The sequence below is a fragment of the Trichechus manatus genome, unplaced genomic scaffold, assembly GCF_000243295.1.
Source record: "Trichechus manatus latirostris isolate Lorelei unplaced genomic scaffold, TriManLat1.0 scaffold00157, whole genome shotgun sequence".
NCBI classification, from domain to species: Eukaryota; Metazoa; Chordata; class Mammalia; order Sirenia; family Trichechidae; genus Trichechus; species Trichechus manatus.
Window position 1 is genome coordinate 1,750,763 of NW_004444093.1, and position 12,899 is coordinate 1,763,661.

A 12,899-nucleotide genomic window follows, 5' to 3' on the forward strand; every position below is an offset into this window, starting at 1 on the left:
GCTGTCAAATCTGTCACCCTGCATAGGCCCAGGGCCCTGTGAAGACCCAGCCCCCTTCAAAGGCAGCCCTGTTCCTGCCTGCCCCACCCCAAAGATAACAGGCCTGGGAGGGTGGGGCCAGGAGGTGGTTGAGAAAGTAGGCGGGACCCTCCCAAGACCCTGGACACCCCGAAGACTGTGCAACTGAGAGCTGAGGTCCAGGCATGAGGTGCCTCTCAGCAGAAGGGAAACCCTGGTAGCATAGTGGTTAGGAGTATGGTTGCTAACCAAAAGGTTGTCAGTTCAAATCCACCAGGTACCCCTTGGAAACCTATAGGATAGTTCTACTCTCTCCTGTAGGGTCACTGTAAGTTGGAATTGACTCAGCGGCAATGGGTTTGGTTTTTGTTTGTTTCCAAGGGAAGAGGGAAGGAAGAGAGGTGTGTTCTTGAACCCCACCCTCACCCCACTCCCAGAGGCTCTACCCACCCTGCTTCTGATTGCAAGACTTGGCCCACTGAGACAGTGTCTTCTGGCCTGACGTTAGGGGGCCCTCCACAGAAACAAGGCCCTCCTACCTTCTTCCAGCCCCCAGCCCTGGCCCTCAGGCCTCTAGCCCCCGTGCCCACTCACACCTGCTTCCGTGTCCCCTCAAGGCTGAGCCTGACTTGAACTTAGAGACCCCAAGGAGTAGGCAGGGCTGCTCCTCTCCAAGTCAGCCTGGAGACCCATCCCAGCCACCCCCACTGGTGAACGATGGACCACAGCCAGCCATGCAGAGCTGGGAGTGGCAAGGGCTGGTTCCTCTTTCTCCCCCTCCAACTCCTCCGGTCGCAGGAAGGCCAGGCCACCACTCTGAGTCCCCTGGGAGCCAGGGGGAGGCTGGGCCCCACCCCAAGGGTCTCAGGTGCTTCCTCTTCTGCAACAATCCCCACAACCCTGCCCCCCACCACACACACACACACACACACACGCATGCACGCACGCACGCGCGCGCGATTCCGGACTGACCACAGTCACTTTCTCACATAGGACTTCTTGCTCTTCACCATAGCTGTGGTTGACATGTTGAATTTTATTAATCTATTTTACAGAGGAGGGAAAGCAAGGCTCAGAGAAAGAGACGGGCTCAAAGTCTGGGCAAAGTGGGAGGTAGACAAGGGCATTCCTCCACACTCCATCCCTAGGGGCTGGAGCCGTAGCCCACAGAGCAGTAGTAATCTGCGTCATCCTCAGGCTGCACAGGGCTGATGGTCAGGATGCAGGCATCGCGGGCCATGTCCCTGGCTGCCGAGAAGCGGGCAGGGAGGTCAGCAGGCCGGTGCTGGTCATCCTCTGAGCGGTAGTAAAGGAGGTATCGGGGGGCACTACCTGCCCGCTGCTGGTACCAGGACACACCGTAATCCCTGATGGCAGCGTGGTGGGGGCTGAGTGTGCAGGAGAGCTGGGCCATCTGGCCTGGGAAGACCAGCAGTGCATCTGGCTGGGCTAGGGTTGGCTGGGAGGCTGACAGAGACAGACTGGCTCAGGCCCAGCCCAAGCCCCTTCTGCTTCCCGAATGTCCTGCTCACAGAAGTTTCATAGCCCAGTGCCGTGGGATGGGCACTGGACAAGGCACAGGAAGCCCAGTTCTGTGTGACCTAGCACATCCTCTCTGGACCTCAGTTCCACTCTGGGGGTAAAGGGTTTAGAGTCGGCAACCTCCAAGTCCCCATTAGTGCTACGTCCCAAGGATCCATGTTTGGCTGAGGGCCTAGAACTTGGTGGGTAGGACTGGGGACCCCGGGTTCTCCTGCTGTCCACCCACCTTGCCCTGCAGACCCCCGCCCCCTCAGTCACATTCGCTCTTTCAAACCCTGACTACAAACTAACTACCCCAGGAAGCCTCCTGGGCTGCACCACCCCTCAGGTGAGCCTCAGGCAACTGGCCACTGGAAACCTTCTCAGAGTTTGGTTGCCTCTGAGGTCCTATGGGGTAGGGACCAGCTTCCCTATAAAGAACTGAGACTCCCAAGGGTCAAAGCCTGAAGGGAGTCTAGTGATCTGGTCATTCACAAGTGGGGAAACTGAGGCCCTGTCTTGCCCCAGCTCAGGGCATACCCTCCGGGAGCCAGGTCTCCCCTCCACCTCGATGCCTCTCCCAGGACTATCCACACTACCCTAATCCATTTGCTTCCTTGCAGGATTTTTCTGAAGACACTGCTGTCTCCCACCCCACTCCCAGGTGAGCCAGGCTCCTGAGTGCTCACCTGCCAGGAGGACCCCAGTGAGGAGGACCAGGCACCAGGTGGCCATGGGCAGAGGCAGGGGGCAGGCGGGCTTCCTTCTGCTGGGCCCTGCTCCAGGTGCTACAGGGCACTGCTGGGAGGCCAATGGACCACAACAAGGCATGCAAATCAGCCCATTGGTCAGGGGCGGGGCCAGCCTTCCCAAATGTCAGGATCCTTGCCTCAAAAGGCCTTCTGAGAACAAGAGCTAGAAGTCTACGTGAGCAGTTATAGCAGGGGCTAGGAATTGTCTTTTTGTTGAGGTATACAGTGGAGATGGATGGATGGGTGGATGGGTGGGTGGATGGATGGATAGATACATACATAGATTAATAGATAGCTGCCATCAGGACAACCCCACCTCATGGCAACCTGGTTGCCTGGTCCTGTGTCATCCTCACAATCACCAGCATGTTCAAGTTCACTGTCGGGGCTACTTTGCCAATCCATCTCACGAAGGGTTTTCTTCACCCTCGCTGGCCTTCTACTTCACCAAACATGATGTCCTCCTCGAGCAGTTGATTCCTTCTGATAGTATGTCCAAAGCAAGTGAGTCAAACAATGTCCTGTTGTGATCCATAGGGTTTTCATAGGCTGATTTTCGGAAATAGATCTTCAGGCCTTTCTTCCTACTCGTAGTCTGGAAGCTCTACTGAAACCTGTCCATCATGGGTGAACCCTGCTGGTATTTGAAATACCAGTGGCATAGATTCTAGTATCACAACAATACACAAGCCACCACAGTACAACAAATGGACAGACAGGTAGTGGTTGCATACAGGAGAGTACACTAATTTTAAATGTACAGCAATGCCCACCGAATCAAGACTGAGAACATTTCCATCTTCTAGAAGCTTCCCTCTTGCACCTTCCCAGCCAGTAACGGCCTACACCTGCAAGGGCAACTATCTTTCTGACTTTTACCAGCACACATTCATTTTGCCTGATCTAAGAGAACTTCAAATAAAGTGGAACAATATGGTGTGCCCTCTTTTGTGTCTGCTTTTTGTCCATCATTATGAGCAGCACTCATGTGTGCAGCAATGTTTAATTTATTCTCATTGCTGGGTGTTGCCCATCGTGTGAATGTACCTCAGTTTATCTATTTGTTCTCCTGTTGTTAGACAATGTGTGTTCTTCCCAGTTTTGGGTAGTTACAAATAAAGCTGCTGTGAACTTTCCTGCCAATGTCTTTTGGTGTGTCTGTGTTCTCATTTCTACTGGATAGACATTTTTATGGATTGAACTGTGTCCCCCGAAATATGTGTTGGAATCCTAACCCCTGTTCCTGTGGATGTGATCCCATTTAGGAATAGGGTTTTCTTTGTTAATGAGGCCATATCAGTGTAGAGTCATCATTTTGTGAGTCATAAAAAGAGCAGATTAGACATTAGAAAGCACGATCAGAAGAAAACAGATGCCACATGAAGATTGGCAAGGAACCAAGGACTGTCGACTAATAGAAGCTGAAATAAACAAAGAAGGACTTCCCCTAGAGCCACACATTCTGAATTTGGACTTCTAGCCTCCTAAACTGTGAGAAAATAAATTCGTGTTCTTTGAAGCCACTCACATATGGTATTTGTCACAGCAGCACTAGGAGACTAAGACAGACACCCAGGAGGCGAATTGCTGGGTCGTGGGGAATGTGCGTACTTAGCTTCAGTAGAGACTGCCATCTGTGCTCCCCCCAGCAATGTGAGAAAGATCCAGGGGCTCCAGCAGTGTGAGAGAAGTCCAGAGTACGAGGGCCAGGACTTGATACTATCTGACAGTAATAGGTGAGCCACAGTGGTTTTCAATTTGGGCTTGAATCCCAGCTCCTCCTCTTCCTGACTGCATGATTTTAGCTAAGTTACTCCCCCTCTCTGTGCCTTGGTTTCCTCACCTGGAAAATGAAGACAAGCAGAGTGCCAACTCGAGGGTTGTTGTCAAGATGCAAACAGAAAATCTATTTGCTCAAGAGGACAGTTGTGGTCCAGTGGTAGAATTCTTGCCTCCCATGCAGGAGACCAGGGTTCAACTCCTAGACAATGCACCTCACGCACAGCCACTATCTATCTGTCAGTGGAGGCTTGCATATTGCTGTGATGTTGAGCAGGTTTCAGCAGAGCTTAAGATGTACTAGGAAGAAAGGCCTTGCAATCTACTTCTGAAAATTCGCCATGAAAATCCTATGGAACTTTTGACAGCAGCTAACAACAAGGAAAGACCTATTTGCTCAGAACTGAGCACAGTGCGCAGTCATGAACACACAGCCTCAAGAGGTCCCTCCTTCAGAAAGAGGTGAAGAAGCCCTCCACACAAGTCCCACTCTACTCCTCACAGCTCCTTAGGGCATCCCTTGACACTCAAAATAAAATGCCAGTATTCAGAGCGGCTTGGAAGATAAAAGACCAGCCCTAGGAGTGGTGCTGAATATGAGCCACTGGGCAGGAGAGTGATGGCTGTCAGAGCCGAAGCTCAGTGCCCAGAGTGGCCATTCCTCCCAGAGTCTGGCCAGGTGGCTACAGTCCTTCCAGCTCAGAGTCTCCAAGCTGTGTTATGCAGAGCACAGGTTGCCAGATACAGTGATGTCCCAGGAAGAAAGTGGTCTAAGTTTAAATAAGTTTGGGAGATGCTGTCTGTTTCCACCAGTACTGATGCAATGAGCTGTTGAGTCTGAACACTTACTACACGCTGAGCACCAAGATGGCACTTTAATACATGCACTTTAAAGCAACCCTGCTGAGTAATGATTCTCACCCCATTTTACAGGTGGAAACACCGAGGCCTTCCAAAGGAAAATGCTTGTCCGGGGGACGGAACGTGACACTGGTGGAACTGCCTGAAGGCCCCAGTCCTCTGCCTCCAGGTCCAGAGCACTGCCTGTGGAGGGCAGGACAGACAGCCACGCCTGATGGGGCGGGGGCAGGGGGGTGCAGGAGGCAATTTCTAAAACCTGGGAGCTGAGCAAAAGGATGAGGGAATCCTGTTCTGGGCCCTGCTGGCCCCCAGCCTGGTGGAGAGCCCTGGGGCACTGGGCGCCAGAGATGAATTCCAAACACCCCAACTGCTGGATGCAGGGGCTTGGCTGGAGGGGCCTTCTGGGGGCCAAGGGGAGGGAGAGGGAGACAGAGAGCCAGAGATAGAGGGAGGTGATAGGTGGGAAGGAAAGAGGTATGAGATAGGGAGAGGGAGAGAAAAAAGTCAAAGAAATGGTGAACACCGGGAGAACATAAAGAGACAAAGAGAACAAGGGCAAGGCAGATGAAGGGAGAGGAAGAGACAGACAAGTATGAGAGACAGGGAAAAAAGGCGAGAGACAGGGCAAGAATGTGAGAGGGAGGGAAAGTCAGTGACAGAAACGACTAACAAGGAGTTACTGATGACCTGCCATGAGCCGGGGGGGCCAGCGACAAAGAGAGGCAGAAAGGAGGACAATGCAAAAGGGGGCAGGCACAATGGAAAACAGGTTGGTAGTTTCTTGTTGTAAAGTTAAATATACACTTATTGTTAGCTGCCAGCGAGTCAGTCCCCAAGTCATGGTGACCCCATGCACAACAGAACAAAATGCTGCCTGGTTCTGCACCATCCCTGTGATCAGTTGCAGCTCAGACCGTTGTGATCCACAGGATTATCACTGGCTGATTTTAGGAAATAGATTGGCAGGGCTTTCTTCCAAGTCCATCTTAGTCTGGAAGTTCTGCTAAAACCTGTTCATCATAGCAATACACATTGACAGACGGGTGGTTGCTTCCCATGTGGTACATTGGCTGGGAACTGAACATGGGTCTCCTGCATGGAAGATGAGAATTCTATCACAAACCACCAATATCCTTAAACATATACTTACTGTATGAGTGTCCTGTGGCTGCCGTAACAAAGTACCATAGACTGGGTCGCTTAAAACAACAGAAATTTATTCTCTCACAGTTCTGGAGGCTAGAAGTCTGAAAACAAGGTGTCAACAGGGCCAATGCTCTCTCTGAAGGCTCTAGGGAAGAATCCTTCCTTACCACTGCTAACTGACCCCAATCTACTCTAGTATGACCTCATGTTAACTAGTTACAGCTGCAAAGACCCTACTTCCAAATAAGGCATTGAAAAATGGTGGCAGTAACATCAGAATATGTCTAACTTCAAGGAGGATAATGACCAGGATCAGCCCAAAGCTGATCCCTATGAGGTGGAGGTCAGACATACCTCCACTCTCCAACCTTTTTAACAATTCTGACACTGGTTGTCCTCACCACGGCACTCTCTACTTCTCTGCTGGGTTCAATAATCTGTTGCAATGGTCACACAAAACTCACAGACCATACTTACAGTTAAGTGGTTTATTAAGAAGGGAACAGGGAACAGCTTGGAATCAGGTTCAGGAAGCATGCAAGCAAAGTCTGGAAGGCTCCCTCGAAGAGGAGAGTACATCCCTCCCTTCTTCAGTGCTGGACAGCTCTCTCAGCTCCTCTAGGCTGTACAAGAAAGCAGGCCCTTCTCTCTGACTTGCACACCCCCCTCTCAGTGGTGTAGGCTCCTCTCGGGCGCCTCAGGACAGGCCTCTCTACCTTTGGCCTCTCTGCCTTTAGCCTCTCTGCCTTTAGCCTCTCCACTGCTAACTGACCCAGCTCACGGCCAGTGCAGTAGTTTTGTTCAGGCCTCTTAGCTGCATTCCTAGCAACAGGTTTCTACTATCACCACTGTACCATAGGGCCCGTTCTGGGCCTGTTGCCACCAGCTTTGCTGTTGGGCCGCTTCCAGGCCCTCTTGCTGTCTTCAGTGTTACAGCCCTTGACCATTATTACAACTCTTTTAGGGTGTTCCTTGCCTCCTCTCTCTCTGCTTCTTCTCTCTTTTTGCTTCTCTTGCCTTTTCTCCTTTCTGCTTCCTTCTTCCTTCTCTGTCTGCCAATCTCTGGGGGGCTGGCTGAATATATTAGCAAACTTCCTTGTCAATTTCAAGGCATGGCCTCCCACCGAGGCCACGAACTGACCAATCCCCTCTCATTAGGCCACAGACATTGTATTTACATAGTGGGCTACAAGACATTTCCTTTGCATAGTCTATAGTCACTTCATTTGCACAGTATATTGACCAATCACAGGGCAAGCTGCAGCCCAGGGCCAGACAAAAAGTATCAAACCAGCTTACCCAGGAAATGTCAATCAACCTGGACAAAGGCAACAAACCCTCTGAGGTAGAAAATTAGGGCAAAGGTAACTCTTCAGGGCTTAGGAGGACATCTCTCAAGCTGTTTTTTCAAAGAACCAAGGCAAAAGCCCACATAAAGGAACTCATTTCACCACAGACATTCACAGGTACCAGGAGTTAGGACTTCAATATATTTTTGGGGACACAATTCAACCCATATCACTATGATAAAAAAACCAAACTCGTTGCCGTCAAGTTAATTCCAATTCATGGGGATTCTCAATCTACAGAGTAGAAGTAGAACTGCTCCATAGAGTTTTCAGGCTGTGACCTTTTGGAAGTAGATCACCAGGCCTTTCTTCCAAGATGCCTCTGGGTGGGTTTGAACTGCCAACCTTTTGGTTAGTAGCCCAGCACTTAACTGTTTGTACCACCCAGAGACTCCATAACATTTACTATACAACCCAGCAATCTGACCTGTGGGTACTTACCCAGAGAGATTAAAACTTATGTTCACATGAAAACCTGTAGGTAAATGTCTGTACTGGCTTTATCCATAATTACCAAAAGCTGGAAACAACCCAAATGTCCCTCAACTGGTGAATGGAGAAACACGCTGTGGTACATCCAGACAGTGGAGTTCCCCTCAGCAATAAAAAGGAGCCAACTATTGATATACACACGGATGAATCTCAGAGGCGTTGTGCTGTGTGGAAGAAGCCTATCTACATTATGATCCCATTTATATGATGTTCTGGCAAAGGCAGGAGCAGGAAATAGCAGCATTTGCTAAGGGCTGGTTGCACGGCAGTGGATGACTACAAAGGGGCACAGGGAACTTTGGAGTGATGGAAATGTTCTGTATCCTGACTGTGGTGGTGGTTACATGAGATTGTCAAAACTCATACAACCATACACTAAAAAGGGTGACTTTTACTGTATGTAAATTATACCTCAGTAGCCTTGGTGGAGAAGCCCTGGTGGCACAGTGGTTAAGTGCTCAGCTGCTAACCGAAAGATCGGTGGTTCGAACCCACCAGCTGCTCTGCAGGAGAGAGATTTACAGCCTTGGAAACCCTATGAGGCAGTTCTACTCTGTCCTATAGGGTCGCTATGAGTAGGAATCAACTCAACAGCAACTAACAACAACAAACTTGAATAAAAACCCTATGGATTGGAAACCTAATTTGCTGTGTAAACTTTCGCCAAAAACACAATAAAATACTATTTAAAAAAAAAATCCCATGGATCATAGAAGTCCAATCCCGTTGTGCACGCGGTCATCATGAGTCAGGAGACTCAACAGCAGCTAACAACAAACTTAACTAAAAGAAAAAAAGAGAGAAGAAAAGGAGGTGAGGGGACTGGGAGTGAGGAAGGCAGAGAGGGAGGGGACACAAAGTGAGCCCAGGAGAGGCTGTGCTGGTAGAGGCACTGAGGCTGGAGAGGACCCCATGCTACGATCATGGCCTGGCATAGCCTGCTACCAACTAAGTCTGGAGGCTAAACCAAAAAAAAGAAAAAAAAAACAAACCCATTGCCATAGAGTCAATTTCAACTCACAGCGACCCTACAGCACAGAGTAAAACTGCCCCATAGGGTTTCCAAGGAGCACCTAGTGGATTCAAATCGCCGACCTTTTGGTTAGCAGCCATAGCTCTTAACTACTTCGCCACCAGGGTTTCCAGTCTAGAGGTCAGAGGTCCGAAATCAAGGTGTCAGCAGGACCACACTCTTTTTGAAGGCTCTAGGGAAGAATCCTTCCTTAGTCTGGGCTCTCCCAGGGTCTATGCCCCCATGACCCTGCAACCAGTCCAGGTCTTGGGTCAGGCTGTCTGAGGCTAAGCTCACCCCAGGAAAACACCCTCCAGCTCTCACTGGCGGAAGGATGTGGTCGAGGGTGTTCATCAGGGCATCCCTGGCCCCACTACAGCTTGACCAGAGCCCTGCCTCAGGAACTGTCCCATCAGCACCAGGACTGTTACCAGGATGCATCCTCCCTGGATGTCTTGGAGGCTCCTACTGCCATGGAGACCAGCGTGGGGACAGTGGGTGGGTGCTGAGTCTCCCAGAGGGAGGAAGAGGAGGCTGCGCAAGAAGGGGCCAGGTTGGGGCCTAGCTGCAAAGACCCCTCTAGGCAGGGGCAGCCGAGCCCCAGAAGGGGCTGAGCAGGGGCCTGGACTGGGCCCACCCACCCATCGGACCCTTCTTTAGTGGGGTGTCTGGGATTGGGAGATCAGAGGTCCCACATCTGTCTCCATCCCCTGCAGCCGTGTTTATCACTGTGATGTTTGGAGGTAAGTGGGGCCTCCTCTCCCTCTGCCCTTAGGGGAGGGTGAGAGGCAGTGGTGGGAAGGGGGTGCAAATGGGGAAAGGGGTGAGGGAGTTGGGGAAATGGCCCTGCTGGCTGGGTCCTGGGAAATTCACAAAGGGCCCCTGCCCCAACCTGCCGTGAGCAAGGCTAAACTGCACAACATCTCATCGGAAGGTCTTGTCACAGGTGCAGATTCCAGCCCCTCAGGCAGGAGGCTGGTGGGGTAGGCGGGGACATCTTGGGAGATGGCAGTTTCAGCAACATTTGGCTGGGACGCAGTCCCAATCCTGTAGCCCAAGTCCCAGCTCTGGGGGGAGATGGGAGCAGAGGGTCCCAGATGGATGGGAGGGGACCCCATCCAGTGAACCTCCCCTGCCCCCATAGCTGGCTGCTGGGAGCTGGTGAACCCCTGGTGCAGCCTGGTGACCCTTACCACCCACCTGAGGGAGAGGAGTGGTGTCCCCCAGGATGGTGAGGGAACAGGAGGGGCACTGGTAGGAGGGGCTGAGGGCCCCAGGCAGGGGAGGCAGCCCTGCCTGCCTCCCTCCTTGCCTCGCAGTGACACTTGCCCTCTTGGCTGAGGACAGGCACCTGGTGAGCCTAGGTCAGGGCCTGGAGGAGGGGGCTACCCCAGCCCCCACCATGGGCAGCTCCCTGCTCCAGGAGCGTGAAACCTACATCCTCATTAGGATTCTCAGTAAGTGGGGTCCTAAGATCCCGACTATAAGAGGAGAGTACACCAAGACTCTGGGTGTCTGGGGCCACCCTCAGTCAGGACCCTAGCCTGGACCCCAGAGTGAGGGACAGGGTGGGACAGAAGGGGGGCATCAGGCCAAGGGTAGTCCTCCCTCCACAGGAGGGAGGGTGGGGCCCCTACCCGATGTACGTTCCTACTGGAGAACCTGGACAACGTGTGTTCAGAGCTGGCAGGTGAGTGTCGGGGTAGAGCCCACAAGGGTGGGGGGTAGGGGGGAGCACCCTGTCCCCAGCCCCTACAGGCAGGGCTTCCTGAGCCTTGCAGAGGAGCTGCACTGGCTGTCAGGCCTTCCGCCTACGGACAACAGCCAGAAAAGGAGAAGGGGCACTTGGCACAGCCACCGGGAAAGAGGCCCCCCTTCCAGGCCCCAGAGCTGCCAAAGTGGGCCAGGAGCCTGGTACAGAGGAGACCTTGACACTAGGGGGTACATTCACACCCAGTAGTGGGACCCCTTCTGGGGGATGGACACACATGTGCTGACAGGCAGACCCCCAATGCCTATCCCACCCCCCCACCACACACACACCTTGTGCCTGGAGATAAGTCCCCAGCACCCTACCATCAGGGCAGGAATGTGGTCTGTCTGTCCACTTGCTGTACTTTCCACACCTGGGCATGCGGGGCAGGGCCTGGTACACAGCAGTTACTCTGTGAGGAGCAGGGAGTGGATGCCACCGAGGCAGCAGCACAACACATGGGCTGCTTGGTCCACAGCCACAAGTGCACTGAACGTGAAGGTCTGCTCCCTTGTTCTGCAGTCCCCATGACCTGGCACCCCATGGCCAAGTGGTTGAGCTGGACTCGGAGCCAGGAGGCTGGTATGCTCAGGCCCAGACAGAGAGCGGCCAGTGGGAGTCCTCTTGGAGAACCTGGAATCACTGAAACGTTCATGAGCAGAGGGGGAAGGTCACAGGGACACTGGGCAAGAGGCCACCTGGGACCCAGAGGCAGAGACATACGGGAGGGAGGGGCAGACATTCCTGAGGGGGAGACAACAGGCCCTACTGGGATCCAGAGACAGACACCCTTGCAGTTGCCTGCTAATGACCTACTGTCCTCTGGACTGCCCTCAGCACTCTGTCCTCTGCTGCCCACAGTGGGGCTTTACCCCCCCCTCAGGATGCCCCCTTGAGGGGAGGCATCCCACACCACGGAGAGACATCCATCCGGCAGACAGTCCACGGGAGCCAGCAGTGGTCTAAAATCAGCTCTTTTAATTGCACATTTGTGTCTCAGGTCTTCCGTGGGGGTAGAACCCCTTCCTCACTCCACCTCCCAGCTACTTAGATACAATCTGGCATTGTGGTCCATTGTTGGTGAGCTGTGGGTGAGTGCAGGGCTTCAGTCGGGCTGTGAGTCCTCAGTGGTTTCTTCAGGGCAGGGAGCTCAGGCCTCGGGAGAAAGAGGCCGCACAGGTGTGGTCAGCTGGCCGGAGCAGGAGGGGGCCCTTCCCGCCTAGCCAGTCCCGTAGCTCACCATGGTTGTACTTGCACTGCTTCATGGCCTCGTTGAAGCCCTCACACAGAGACAGGTCACTCTGAGTGGTCGCGCAGTCCAGGAACTGCCTGATCTCATAGGCGCATGGCCCCAGCTGCAGAGGCTGTGGGGCAGCGCTGGCAGGGAACTAGGGATGGCAGGGGAGCTGGCAGGTTCAGCTTGAGGCTGAGGGCCACCTGCCCCTCCCCATACCCCCAGCCTGGGTGCCCCAACGGCAAGTTGAGCAGGTGAGAGGGAGGGGCAGTGGAGAGAAGGTTCTGAAAAGGCCCAGAGCTATGCTGTACTCTTAGGGTGTAAGCCCCACCCCTACAAGTTCTAGCACCTTCCTGGTTCAGCCACACTGATCCTCATGACCCCCAGAACCCTAGACTTAGCTGCTAAAGTGGCATTTGGCTCAGGTCTCTGAGGAGGGTAGGGGTGGGGCATCCGGAGGGTACAGGTCAGCAGGGAACAGGCCTCAAGGTCATTGGCTGCCTTTTGCCCTTGAACCAAGGGGCTGCAGTACCAGACTTGGGTGTGGGGAGAGCAGAGGCTCAGGACATCAACATACTTCCCCTTCTACTCGGGTAAGGTGATCTTGGGCAGTCTTCAACCCCTTGGGCCTCAGTTTCCCCATCTTTAGGGTTGGCCAGTGTTTGGCCCTGGAAGTTCAGGGACTGGGGGTGGGGGGGGCGGTAAACCTGATGGGGAGATCAACAGTGAGGACTAGGATCCTCCGTGGGCAAAGTCCCAGGCCTGAGGCAGTTCTGGGCACTCCCGCCGCTCCCTGCTATGTGGCCTCAGGGGCGTCCTGCCTCAGTTTCTCTAGGGCCCCGCGGCTCACCTGCTGGGCGGCGGGCTGGCTGGGCTCCGAACTTCCCCCAGTGAAGGCTCCTCCCCCACTGAAGGCTCCGGTCAGGGCGCTACCCACAACGTGCCCCACAGCTGAGCCCACTGCAATCCCCAAGGCCGTGGA

General features: G+C 53.4%; 2 protein-coding genes across 2 annotated transcripts; one reads left to right on the forward strand and one right to left on the reverse strand.

The window, feature by feature from the left end:
• Positions 1-1,039: 1,039 nt before the first annotated feature.
• On the reverse strand, positions 1,040-2,370 carry LOC101344160 (pre-B lymphocyte protein 3). Its single transcript, XM_004386202.2, has 2 exons — positions 2,229-2,370; positions 1,040-1,485 (listed from the first exon to the last, which is right to left on the reverse strand). Exons 1-2 carry the CDS (start codon positions 2,368-2,370, stop codon positions 1,163-1,165), a joined length of 465 nt encoding a protein of 154 aa, XP_004386259.2. The 3' UTR covers positions 1,040-1,162.
• Positions 2,371-9,403: 7,033 nt separating this feature from the next.
• Positions 9,404-11,579, forward strand: CUNH22orf15 (chromosome unknown C22orf15 homolog). Its single transcript, XM_012558316.1, has 7 exons — positions 9,404-9,428; positions 9,647-9,673; positions 10,075-10,161; positions 10,250-10,460; positions 10,547-10,620; positions 11,206-11,265; positions 11,545-11,579. The coding sequence occupies exons 1-7, from the start codon at positions 9,404-9,406 to the stop codon at positions 11,577-11,579; spliced, it is 519 nt and encodes a 172-aa protein (XP_012413770.1).
• The last annotated feature ends 1,320 nt before the right edge of the window (positions 11,580-12,899 follow it).